The following is an 11,654-nucleotide window of genomic DNA, read 5'->3' as shown; positions in this document are numbered from 1 at the left end:
GGGGGGGGGCGAGGGGGGGGCCCACTGCGGTGAGGGGCCGGCGCGCCGTGGCAGAGAGTGGCCCCTGCTCAGTGCGACTAGGGGGGGCCCGCGCACAGCAACGGGGGCCCAATGCAGCCAAAAGATAAATTAATTAATTAAAAAACAAAAAGAAAACAAACTTTAAAAAAAAAAAAGAAAAAAAGAAAATGGCAAGGCAAGCCACAGACTGGGATAAAATATTTGAGATATATATCTGACAAAGACTTGTTTCCAGAATGTATAAGGAATTCTTACAACTTTAGCCATCAGAGAAATGGAAACTTAAAAACTACAAGCTAACCACGACACACCTATTAGAATGGCTGAAATTTAAAAGATCAGCAATACCAAGTGTTGGTGGGCATGTGGATCTCCTGGAACTCACGCATTGCTAGTGAGGATTCCAAATAGTACAACTAATTGGAAAACAGGTTGGTAGTTTCTTAAAGTTAAACATACACTTACCACACAACCCAGCAATTACACTCTTAGGTACGTTCCCACAAGCAATGAAAACGTGTCCACACAAAGACCTGCACACAAACGTTCACAGTAATTTTATTTAAAATAGCAAAAAACTGGGAACTACCCAAGAGTCCATCCAGGTGAGTGGATAAACAAATTGTAGTATGTCCATATGAGATACTACTCAGAAATTTTTTTAAAAAATCTCGAAAACATGCTGAGTAAAAAGAGCTAGATACAACAGAGAAATGTTGTGTGATTCTGTTTATATGAAAATCTAGAAAAGTAATTTATAGTGACAGAAAGCATTTCAGTAGTTGGGGGCTGAATGGGGAGGGGCAAGGAACCTTCTACGATAGTGGAAATGTTCTCTATCTTGATTGTGGTTGGGCTGACACAGGAGCATATACTGTCAAAATTCAAACTGTATAATGCTCACTTAAAACAGGTATGTTTTATTGTATGTAAGTTATCCTTAAGCAGATAACCATGAAAAGAATAAGCTCAATGTGTTTGGACTGCTATGGAAAGAGCACTTAGACCCATATTAAATGACAAGGAAGCCACAAAATAACACACAGTATGAGTTTTTTATATTAAAAAAAGTATTCTTATGTGCACACTGTAAAAAAAAAAAAAGGAATAACATTTATCAACCTATTACAGTAGTGTCTGAATTTTTATAAGTATTATTTTGCAAGCCCATCTCGCAAAATTGATAAAGATGCTTGACAAAAACAGGTGACTTATGAAAAAAAAACCTATGAGACCATTCCTCACTGAACTCAGCAGAAGGTAGCCCAGCACCTGAGGACTCCCAGGTGTGTGTGTTTCTTACCAACACCATTTCTCAGTGACTGAACACAGACACCTGAGTTCAGGAGAACGTCCTCAGCCCAGCTGCCTGCAGCAGCGTTTCCAAACCCCCCCCACAGAAGATGCCTCCAGGACAATACGCCAACCCCTGGGCTGAGCCACGGGGCATGTTGGGGGCCGTGTCTGAAATAAATGCCTTTCAGACAAGCAGCCTCCAGGGTGAATCCACTGCCCACAGACAGCAGGGAGGGGCTGGGACCTGCTGCTTCAGCCTCACCTGGGCACTTGTTCAAAATGCAGAATCCCAAGCCCAGCCCTGACCCACAGAGTCAGAAAGGATCTTAAGCAGACAACCAGGGCTTCTTGCTCCAAGCTGGGCTGTCTAAACCCCGCCTCGCCCACTGCCTGGAGGAGCACTTTCTGCCCACTCTGAAGCGGGCACCATGAACTCTGTGCTCCTGGGAAAGTGGCATCACAGTGCCTGACCCCAGGACGCGCCCGAGTGCATCACGCTCACCTTGGCCCAGGCCAGTTTCTCCTGGATGGCGGCATTGCTGGGCTCCACATGGCGAGCAAACTTGAGGTTGTTGATGGTGTATTCGTGGCCACAGTACACTCTCTGGGGAAAAAGCCAAGCCCGCCAGCTCTGAGGAGACTCATTAACCCACCCTCAGCCCCTCAGAGACGGGTGTGAGGGACCTGGCTAGTCCTGGGGGCAGCACCCACGAGACGTCCCTCAGGACAAGGACACATCTTGCGTGTATGTTAAATGACAATGAAAAGTATGCTTAAAGAAAAAACACACTTCCAAAAGCAATGCCTCTACCCTCCTGCTCCTCCCAAGATGCAGGGGAGACCCCAATGGGGAGAGCCAGCAGGGTTCTCCCACCACCGGGCGAGCGAGCGGGTGGCGGGTGGCGGGTGGCGGGTGGGGCACCACCTACCGTGTCTGGAGGGAGCCGGCCCAGGACCTCGAGCAGGGCTTTGTACATCTCATCTGCTGTCCCCTCATAGAACTTCCCGCAGCCAGCCACAAACAATGTGTCGCCTGCAAGACAGGACAGTGTGGAGCTGGAGGGGCTGTCAGCAGTGCATGCACCCTCGAGGGCCGGGGCTTTGCCCTGACCCCTGTGCTGACTGGGCCACAGCCCCAGACCTGACCTCCACCCCGAAAGAGCCCAGGGATGACCCACGAGTACTGGTTTCCACCCTTCCCAAACCTTTCCCCTCAAGTTGCACTAACTGGCACTGCACACCCCCCCCCGCCCAGCCACAAACAATGTGTCGCCTGCAAGACAGGACAGTGTGGAGCTGGAGGGGCTGTCAGCAGTGCATGCACCCTCGAGGGCCGGGGCTTTGCCCTGACCCCTGTGCTGACTGGGCCACAGCCCCAGACCTGACCTCCACCCCGAAAGAGCCCAGGGATGACCCACGAGTACTGGTTTCCACCCTTCCCAAACCTTTCCCCTCAAGTTGCACTAACTGGCACTGCCATGCCCCAAACAGCTGTTCAGACCCAAACCTTAGGGTCACCCTGGCTGCTCCCTTCACCACCCAGTGCTATCAGTCATAGCTCTGAGAATCCCCAAAACCCAGCCCTTTCCCCCACCCATCCAGCAGCCCCCTCCCAGGCCAGACCTTCCTGTGACTTCCCTTACTCCCAACAGCCAGCACCATTCTGTAAGACCCCCATGATCTTGCCTGGACCCTCCAGGAGCCCCTCACGCGGGACCACAGCCCCCATGGGCCCTTGAGACACGGACCTGCCACCTCCCAGACTTGCCCCCTTCCTGCTGCAGCCCTACCCCCACCTGACACCCACCAAGTCTCCACGTGCTGCTTCCCTCCCCCAAGGCTCTTCCCTGAGAACGGGCTTCATGCCCAGCGGACACACATGGCACATTTGTTCTCCAGGCCCCTGGGTGGGGGAGGGCCTGGGACCCCACAATAGGGAGCAACAATCCTCCTCCACCAGCATTTGCCAGGCCTCTTCCCAGGGAGCTCCAGGCCAGGCCAGGCAGGAGCCAATGCCCACCCAGTGGCCATGGTGCAGCACTGTTCCCTCAGAACAAGACCACAGATGAGAGAGTTGGGTAGCCCGTGAGCAAAGCCTCAACACGCAGGACTGGGGCTATGCCCTAAAGGACCCCTCAACCTCGTGGTCTGGGCACCAGTGAGAGGCCAAGGAGAGCCCAGAGGAGGACAGGCCGTGAGCAGGCACAGTAGGCTGGGGCGATCTGGTACTCCCTCCAGGGACCAGCAGTACCTGCTGTTTACACACCGGAATTTCATGGGCCTCCTGCCACAGGGGCTGGGGAGCCAGCCTGGGCCTCCTCCGTGGGGCCATGTCCTCAGCCAGCAGGACACTGAGAGACCTGGGGGCCCCCACGTCTCTCCCTGGCAGTGGGACCACCATTCACCCGCAACCCCAGCCTCTGACTGACTGCTCTCCACCTTCACCACCAGCTGCTAAGAGTGCCTGGAGGCGTCCCTCCCCTACGCAGGCTGCCCCACCCCCAGGCTCTACAGAGCCAGCCTTGCCTCTCCTCCCTGCACACTGGGCCATGGTTCTAGCATCGACTTCAGCCTCCATTTCCTCACCGCCGCCACCTGAGCTGTTCCTGGCGCTCACTGCCATGAGTTCCCAAATCTGAGGTCCCAGATCCTGACCTCTCAAACAGACAACCCACTTGTGCCATCACAGCACCCTGCTCCAGGCCTGCCCCCCAGACAGCCATCCCATCTTCCTCCCCTGCTCTGTGGGTGCCCAGTCCTGCCCACCACGTCCCAGGGCCACATGTACACCCTTCTCTGGGCTGTCACCTTCTCTGCTTGCATCCTTTTCCCTTTGTTCAGCTCACCCCAGAGGAGAAGGGAGTGGGGCCATGGGTCACTCACATCCGAGCTCGAGGCCTGGAGCTGCCAGTCACCTCACCTCTGGACACTGCAGGTTCCTCAGCCATGCACACAGAGGCCAGCCGGGGCCCTGCTGGACTGCCCTGCTCCCCTGGTCCTCACTGCTGATGCCCCAGGCAGCTCAGCTTCACCACTGAGCACCCTGTGTGACTCTCACCTATTTAGTATAAAAGCTACCAATTAGATAACGCGCTCCCCTGCCGGCCGCTGTCATGCAGACTAGAGAATAGCACGTGCAGGACACGGTCCAGGGCCTGCCTTGTGGTAACCAGCCCTCCACACCTTCCACAGCCGGCACTCGGCTTCTAACATGAGCGCGGTCCAAGGGGGCCACCGCCACGGGCCCGCACAACCCCAGGCCCTGCCGGGGGGGCAGACGGACACCCAGGGGCCGGGCAGCATGAGAGAGACAGGAGTGCAGTTGTGAGAGTTCACCGGACCCAGCGCTGGTCCCACACCCCTCACCTCACACCCACAACCACCCAGTGGGGGAGACCCCACACCCACCACTGACGCAGGGGAAACTGTGCTTAAGAGAGGGGGTCACACCTTGCACAGGCAGCCAGCCCACCTGCCCCAAAGCGCTGTCTCCCGAGGCCCATCGGGAGGCCAGGGGCTCCCACAACATGCCCAGGGGCCCGTGGCCCACACTCAGCAGTCGGCTCAAAGCCCACACATCCTGCTACTGCAGCAAAGACCCTAAAAATGACTGCATTTTTAAAAATAAACATAATAGATTTGGAGATAATTTTGGATTTACAGACAAGCTGCAGGGACAGTCCAGAGGCCCTGTGACCCCTCATTCGGCCTGTGTGTCCCTTCATGCTAGCATCCCCACCCCTGACCTCATGTGGCTTTCCCATCGACACCCTTTCCCCACTCCAGGAGCCCACACTGCTTCAGCTGTTGTATTTTTAAACAAACTTTCACTGCAGTTATAATATCATGATTGTTACATAACTGGGGAAGACTCAAGACTGAAAACTGCTTATACTCGCTAAACAAGCTAAGGGGGCAGAGGGGCCTGCTCTGTGCCCATCCACGGCCACTGGCTCACACTGCCCTGAACACCCACCGTCACACGGCCGCTCTGCTTCACAGGTTCCCCAACCACCATCAAGATTCTTCCATTTCCTCTCAAAAGGAGAAACACCTCCAATTGCTGGAAAGGCCTGCTCGCCCCAATCGAGAGTCACTCAACACAGCCCGACGCTGGTGGGGCTTCACCTCCACCTTCCAAGCTCTTTGGGCCACCGTGTGCGACACCCTGACCTGGGGCTGGCTTTTGCCAGACCCACTCAGCTCACGGCCTGTGGAGGGATGGGGCAGTGCCCAGCACCAATCAGGCCCCACACTAGGCGGGTCTGACTGGCTCCACTTGGGGTCTCCCTTGGCCCCCCACTTGCCTGTCTGCTGCTGGACGTAGTGGGGGCTGGGACTGCACCCCCACCAGGCAGAATCTCTCAAGGAAAGGCTTGTCCCCATGTACCTGACAGCGATGACCAGGATCAGAGGGGCGCATTCTGGCCAGCCTCGCGAGGAGGTAGCACCCCCACCACGTTCCCACCACAGCTGCCTGTACCCTGGACGTGTTTGAAGCCAAGTCTCAGGCTCTACCCTGAGGGCTGTGGTCCTCCTCACAGAGCCCAGCACAGTCTGCCTGGCAGGAGATGCTCTGCTGCTCTGCCCAAAGGTGTGCAAAGCCATCCCTATGCCAAGAGGGTCTTTGCAAAGAACACCAGACCCCCCCAGCTCAAACACCTGAATACTCACCTGTGAACACCACAGGGGGCTCGGGACTGTTGGGTTTGCTCACAAAGTAGCAGATGTGTCCGGAAGTGTGACATGGCGTCGACAGGCACTTGACGTTGAGAGACCCCACCTTAAACAGAGCACACATTGGCCTGTGCTCCCTGCGTGTGGGGAGCCTATCCTAAGGCTCACAGATTCTCCCAGATCCCATGCCCGCCCCACAGCAGGAGCTGCCATTAAGGGCGAGTGGGCTTCCACAGCCACTGCTCCACTGAGCAAGTCATGGGTCTTGCTGGTGACCACAGGACCCAGTCCTTGAGGGTACCCCAGATGCAGGGACCCCCTGGAAGCCGGTGTTTGCTGGTATGCAAACGAAAGGGCTGATTTTGTTTTCTCCTCAAAACCAGGCCAAATCTGAACCAGGCGTCTTGCCAGAAAAGACAGTTTTCCTTCTTAGATGCTTAGCCTTTTGTTTTGTTTCCCTTCTCTGCCTCCATCCCCCACCCCACTCTTTACTTCAAAAACGTTCAAACCTACCAAAAACTAAAATGACAATGAATCCGTGTGCCCTTTACCCGGGTCACTAAATGCTAACAGGTCCCACCTGTGCAGCACCTGCTTTGTTCACACACACATATCTTGACACACTGCCCCTAGACCCTCCAGCTACATCTCCTGAGAAAAGGACATCCTCCCATATAACCTCACTATTATCAACACCCAAGAAATTTAACACTGATGTCAAATATGATCCCACGTAGAGTCCGTATTTCAATGTCCCCAGTTGTCTCAAAACCATGCATACAGCTTCTCCCCTCAGCCGGTCACCATCTGCACGCTGATTTGCTTGCAATGCTCTCAACAGAAGGGACTACCCAGGCCCAGGCAGCCCCAAGAGCCCATCCACCCATGCACAGGCCAGGCTATCTCCACAGCTAAGCCCTTGAGTGCCCCTCTGGGTTCCTGGGGTAAGTGAGGGGACAGCCAGCAGGAGGCGGCTCTAGGGCCTGAAGCCCAGCAGGGCCACAATTGAGCCCCTTCCATTCACTCCTCACCTGCAGTGTGGACAGGTGTGTGACCTTGTGAGTCAGGGCTCCAATCCGGTCATCACCCCCATACACCTTCAACCCAGGTTCCAACTTGACCAGCTTCTCGTTCCCACCAGCGTGGTCCCTGGAAGTCGAAAAGGGGAGCTGGGGCTACTGCCGATACGAACAGGGTTTGCCTGCTTTTACACCCTGACCAAACGGAATTTTTATTTTTCCCAGTTATGTTTCTCAGAAGAGAAATGCATCTTCCAACCCAGGATCCTCGCTTCTTGTCTGTCATTTGGCTCCACTGAAAAAGAATGTCCTCAGACACCCCATTCCCAAGAGAGGCACTTCTGTGCCCCTGCCGTGTTGCTGCAGAAGCTTCTGGAGCAGATGAACCAAATCACAAACACCTGGATAATCCCTACACCCGTGGTTCCCAGACTCTGGGCGCATCAGAGTCACCTGAGGATCTGTAAACAGCGCCAAGGCCTGACTCCCACCCACACATCCTGATGCAGTGGGCCTGGGGAAGCTCGCAGCCCAGGAGTTTTAACGGCCCTCAGGTGATTCTGATTCACAGACCAGATGGGACCCACTGCCCTGAGCAGATTGCAAAGCGGTCTTCTAAAACAATGCCCAGCTGCCAGAGGGGGATCTGTCCACCCAGGGACAGGCCAGCTCGGAATGACCTCCCCACGTGACTCGAATGTGCAGCCAGCATTGAGGCACCTCCTGGACACTCATCCAGGAGTTCCCCATGCTTCCCAGGTCAAGAGAAGAGCTCCACGCCTCGGCCTTGTGGGGCAAGAAAAACACTAGTGCAAGCCCTGCCAGGGTCTCGGGGCAGGGCTGGGAGTGTCCTGAGCCCAGGTTAGCCTTTCCAGGATGAGGCGAGGACTTTCCAATCACTAGGGAACACCTGCTCCTCACTACACATTCACCTACGGGCCCAAAAACAGCAGGGCTCACAGATAAGAGGGGGCAGCCCTCTGCTCCCTGCCCTGCAGGGGGCTGATACACACAAGCTGGCACCAAGCACTCAGCACACTCATCACTGACCCTCGAAAACGCCACCTATAAGTGGGAGGGTGGCACAGGCCACACCCTGGAGCTCAGTTTGGGGCCTGGTTTAATTTATAAGGCATCACAATGTGGGAAAAGCCGTGGGAGAGAGACTCGCACTGTGAAAAGCTGGGGAGGTGGAGTCCCCAGGCAGCCCCCCAGTGCAGCCCCACAGAGGCCAGAGGAGTAAGGGTGCCTCAGCACCACACGGGGCGGAGTTCCTGAGAGAAGGAGCGGCTGTGCTAAGTAGCCACTGCAGATCCTTGGGCCTAAATCAGTCAGGAAGTAACACCTGATACCCCAGAGGCTAAACAACCCCAAAGATTCTCAGCGACTTAGTTACATCAACAAGTTTCCAACACTTAGCAGACTTTGGCCAACCACATCCAGGTGACACTCCCACACAGAAGATGAAAGGTGTCCTTTTACCCGAAGACACGCCCCAAGCTCCGTGAGATGCCACAGGTTCAAAGCTGTCCTAGCTGCCCTCAGGCAGTTATTTGGAAAAGAAAATTCAGAGCCAAATAAACATTTTTTCCTACCTTTGAAGAGCCTCAAAAGTTTCAAAAACCCACAAGGGCCTTGGGCAGGCAACTCTAGTCCTAAGACCCAAATATAAGAACTTTTTTCATCCTTTAGCCTTCAAATATCAAAAAAACCGCAACCTCTCCAAATGATTGCTTGATTTTCAAAAACACTTACGTCTAGACTAGTTCATTCCCCAACATCAAGGTCAATTTCCCACCACACAAGCACAAGAGCTTTCAAAGATGTTGCCAAAGGTCCACCCATGGCCACAGGATATACAGCATAAGCCTCTCCCCTTGGAGCCCCCAAGTCACCAGACCCCATCACCAGGCCTGAGGGACACAGGGCAGCAGCACAGAGGCTAGTGCCCGGAAGCCCCGTCAGAACCCCACTGGGGCTGACCCTTAGCTCATAGCTGTGGAGGAGAGAAGGGCTTCCAGGGCTCTGAGCCCCTAGGCTCCCACCTGTGGGGGGGACCCCTGGGAGCCTGCGAGTGCCCCACCCCCCTCCACCTGGTGGATGCTCCCCCTTGGGGTGTGCGCGGCACAGCTGTAAGGCCCAAGCAACTCTGCTGGCACAGAAGTTCGGCCTCTGGAGCACTTACCAGTGGTGGTGGGTGGTGAGCACTGTAGTCAGCTTCACACCGTGCTTCCTCACCATTTCCACAACCTGCAACCAAACATGAGGCAGGACACAGGCCACAGTCACACCCCGGCACTGGCTCATCAGTCTGCAAGGTGATGCCCAGTGGAGCCTGCCAATTTGCCCCAGCTCCAGGAGAGCAGGGTGACACGGAGGCTTTTTCTCCCTTGATCCGTTCAGCAGTTCAGTCCCACCCACAACCTCTCAAAGCCCCTCCAGCAGAGACTGCCACTCTTAGAGGCAGCACTAAGGGGCAGAAAGCCCTGAGGAGGAGGAGAAAGTGCTGAGAAGGGCTCCTTCTTCTCTTGCCCAGGGACTCTACAGACAGGAGCCCTTTTCTCTCCACTCCAAAGCCTTTGGTCGCTTCCACCCCTCTCACTGGCCCTTTGCCCCTGTAACAGAGTGGCTGGACACTAATTTAACTGTTTTTCAAAAACCAAACGGATTAATTTCTGTTCAGCTTTGGCCAAGTTGCAAGGGCACTGTGGTTATCAAACTCATCAGGAGATGAAGAACTGGTGCTGGGGCCTCGCCTCCCACCTTCTGGGGCTGTACCGGGTCCACAATGGCAGCCTCCTTGCTGTCATCATCGATGATCAGGTACATGTAATTGTCGGTCAGAGCAGGCAGTAACTCAACCTTCATCGTGCCCTGCTCCACGGTCAAGCTCTTCCTTAAATCCATGTGATGGAGAAAGATTCCCAGCAGGGCTGGACCTGAAGACAAAATGTGGTTCCAGTCAGCATCCACACGAGGCCACGCTGGGCCGAGACTTCAAAGCAAGCCCTTGGCCCAGCAGTCCAGGCGTCCGGGGAAGTGACATCCCAGGGATGCAACGTGGTGAGCCTCGAAATACGAGGTTTTCTAAGTTCTTTGATAAAGAAGAGGATAGCCTCATTTAACCACATCCGTAAGGAAAACAGAGAACACGATTCATGTTCATAATTGTGGAAATCAGCTCTTTCAGACTTAGGATCCCTATTTTCTTTTTCAAAGGTTCTAAAAGGACACAAATGCCAGCCTGTCCCTGTGATTCAAACCTTTGTCAGATGTGACCACTGCCAGTTCTGGGGTTGTTCACACCTGATTCAAAGAAAGACCATGAAGAATGAAAGCGCCAGGCCAGGCTCTTTTCCCTCGGCATATGGCTGCCTCTGCAAGCTAACAGAGCCTGAGTCCTGTGCAGTTACTCACAGCCCTTCTCAGGTCTCAAGCCAGAAAAGAAAACAATATCCACTTTCGAATGGCAGGAACTCGAAATTTGGATAATGCACAAAAGCCACCCGGGGCCTGAGAAATGGGACAGCTGGTCACAACTGTTCTAGATTCGAGTGTGCATGATACAGAATCACCATCCAACTGAGCCAAAGAAGGCTGCCAGGGTGGGCTGGGAGTGACCAAGGGGCAAAAGCATCCTCCGCCCAGGAGACAGGTGCCAAAATGTTTTCAACAATTAAACTCCTATTCAATCTAAAAATTCCCAAAGGCCCCCAACAATACTTTAAATCTTAGTGTGAAAGGGATTAAAACTGCAAAAGGTGACAGAAGACAGCCATGAAATTCTGGAGTAGGTAGGTGCTGGGATGGGACCTCTCCAAAAAAAGGGATCCAGAGAGCAGGCAGTGTCGACCGACAGACTGATAGACCACGTCCACGGGGGCCGTCTGATGCAGAATTCAAGCTCATCTGCCATGGCCAGGGAACTGCCTGAATTGCAGCGTTAAGGATCACACAGAGGTAGCTAAGTCCTCCTTCAGACAACCAGCTGGGCTTTTTCCAGGCTCTTCTCCTCATGCTCGGCAAAACAAACATTTTCACATTATCAGGTTTCTGTGCTATGCCACCTCCTCTCAGCCCCGATTATGTGCCATACGAGCTCCAGGAGGACTACAGCGCAGAGTCAAGGCCAAGCCTTGAGACACATTTTGTTGGGCTTCTCTTGAACTGGATCCCTCCTTCTGCATGGCATCAAAGGGCTGGCGCCCCCTCCGAACGGGGCAGCCACACTCTTGCTGATTCCCTACAGTCCCACTTCCACCACCCGCCTGACTCCTGACACAGAAACTCTTAGCTCTGATGCTCTGACGAGTTCCCTAAATGGAAAAAACCCAGCTCTTTCCTTAATAGTGGTGACACAATGCGCACTCCAGAACCTCAACTGCTCTCAGTAAGATCTGGAAGTGGCCAAGGATGGCTTCCTTCTGCTTCATCTCCCTACCTAGGGCTCTGCGGTCATTTAGCTAACTGCTAGCCAGCTCCAAAGACTCAGCTTAACCCACTGCCCCTATTGCTACATCAACCAGATAAGATATCAGGAAATAAAGGCGATTTCAAAATCAAAGTCAAAATATTCCAACAAAGCAAGAGGTAACACAGTGAAAATGGAATCTGACAGCTGGAAGAGCAGGCCCTTGGAGG

The 11,654-nt window shown here is 54.1% G+C and overlaps 1 protein-coding gene across 2 annotated transcripts in view; it reads right to left on the bottom strand.

Annotated features, from left to right (window-relative positions):
- Positions 1–11,654, bottom strand: part of HAGH (hydroxyacylglutathione hydrolase) — a 19,561-nt gene that overhangs the window by 6,887 nt on the left and 1,020 nt on the right. Inside the window, exons 2-7 of one of the 2 annotated variants that reach the window (XM_007453565.1) lie at positions 9,777–9,952; positions 9,199–9,263; positions 7,026–7,143; positions 5,992–6,100; positions 2,247–2,350; positions 1,820–1,921 (exon numbers count right to left, since the gene is read on the bottom strand). In XM_007453565.1, the coding sequence (XP_007453627.1) occupies positions 1,820–1,921; positions 2,247–2,350; positions 5,992–6,100; positions 7,026–7,143; positions 9,199–9,263; positions 9,777–9,952 (674 nt within the window). The remainder of the gene's footprint in view (positions 1–1,819; positions 1,922–2,246; positions 2,351–5,991; positions 6,101–7,025; positions 7,144–9,198; positions 9,264–9,776; positions 9,953–11,654) is intronic. The other variant, XM_007453566.1, reaches the window with a different exon arrangement.

Source organism: Lipotes vexillifer, unplaced genomic scaffold, assembly GCF_000442215.2.
Source record: "Lipotes vexillifer unplaced genomic scaffold, Lipotes_vexillifer_v1.1 scaffold914, whole genome shotgun sequence".
NCBI classification, from domain to species: domain Eukaryota; kingdom Metazoa; phylum Chordata; class Mammalia; order Artiodactyla; family Lipotidae; genus Lipotes; species Lipotes vexillifer.
This window is presented reverse-complemented; position numbering and strand designations above follow the sequence as displayed.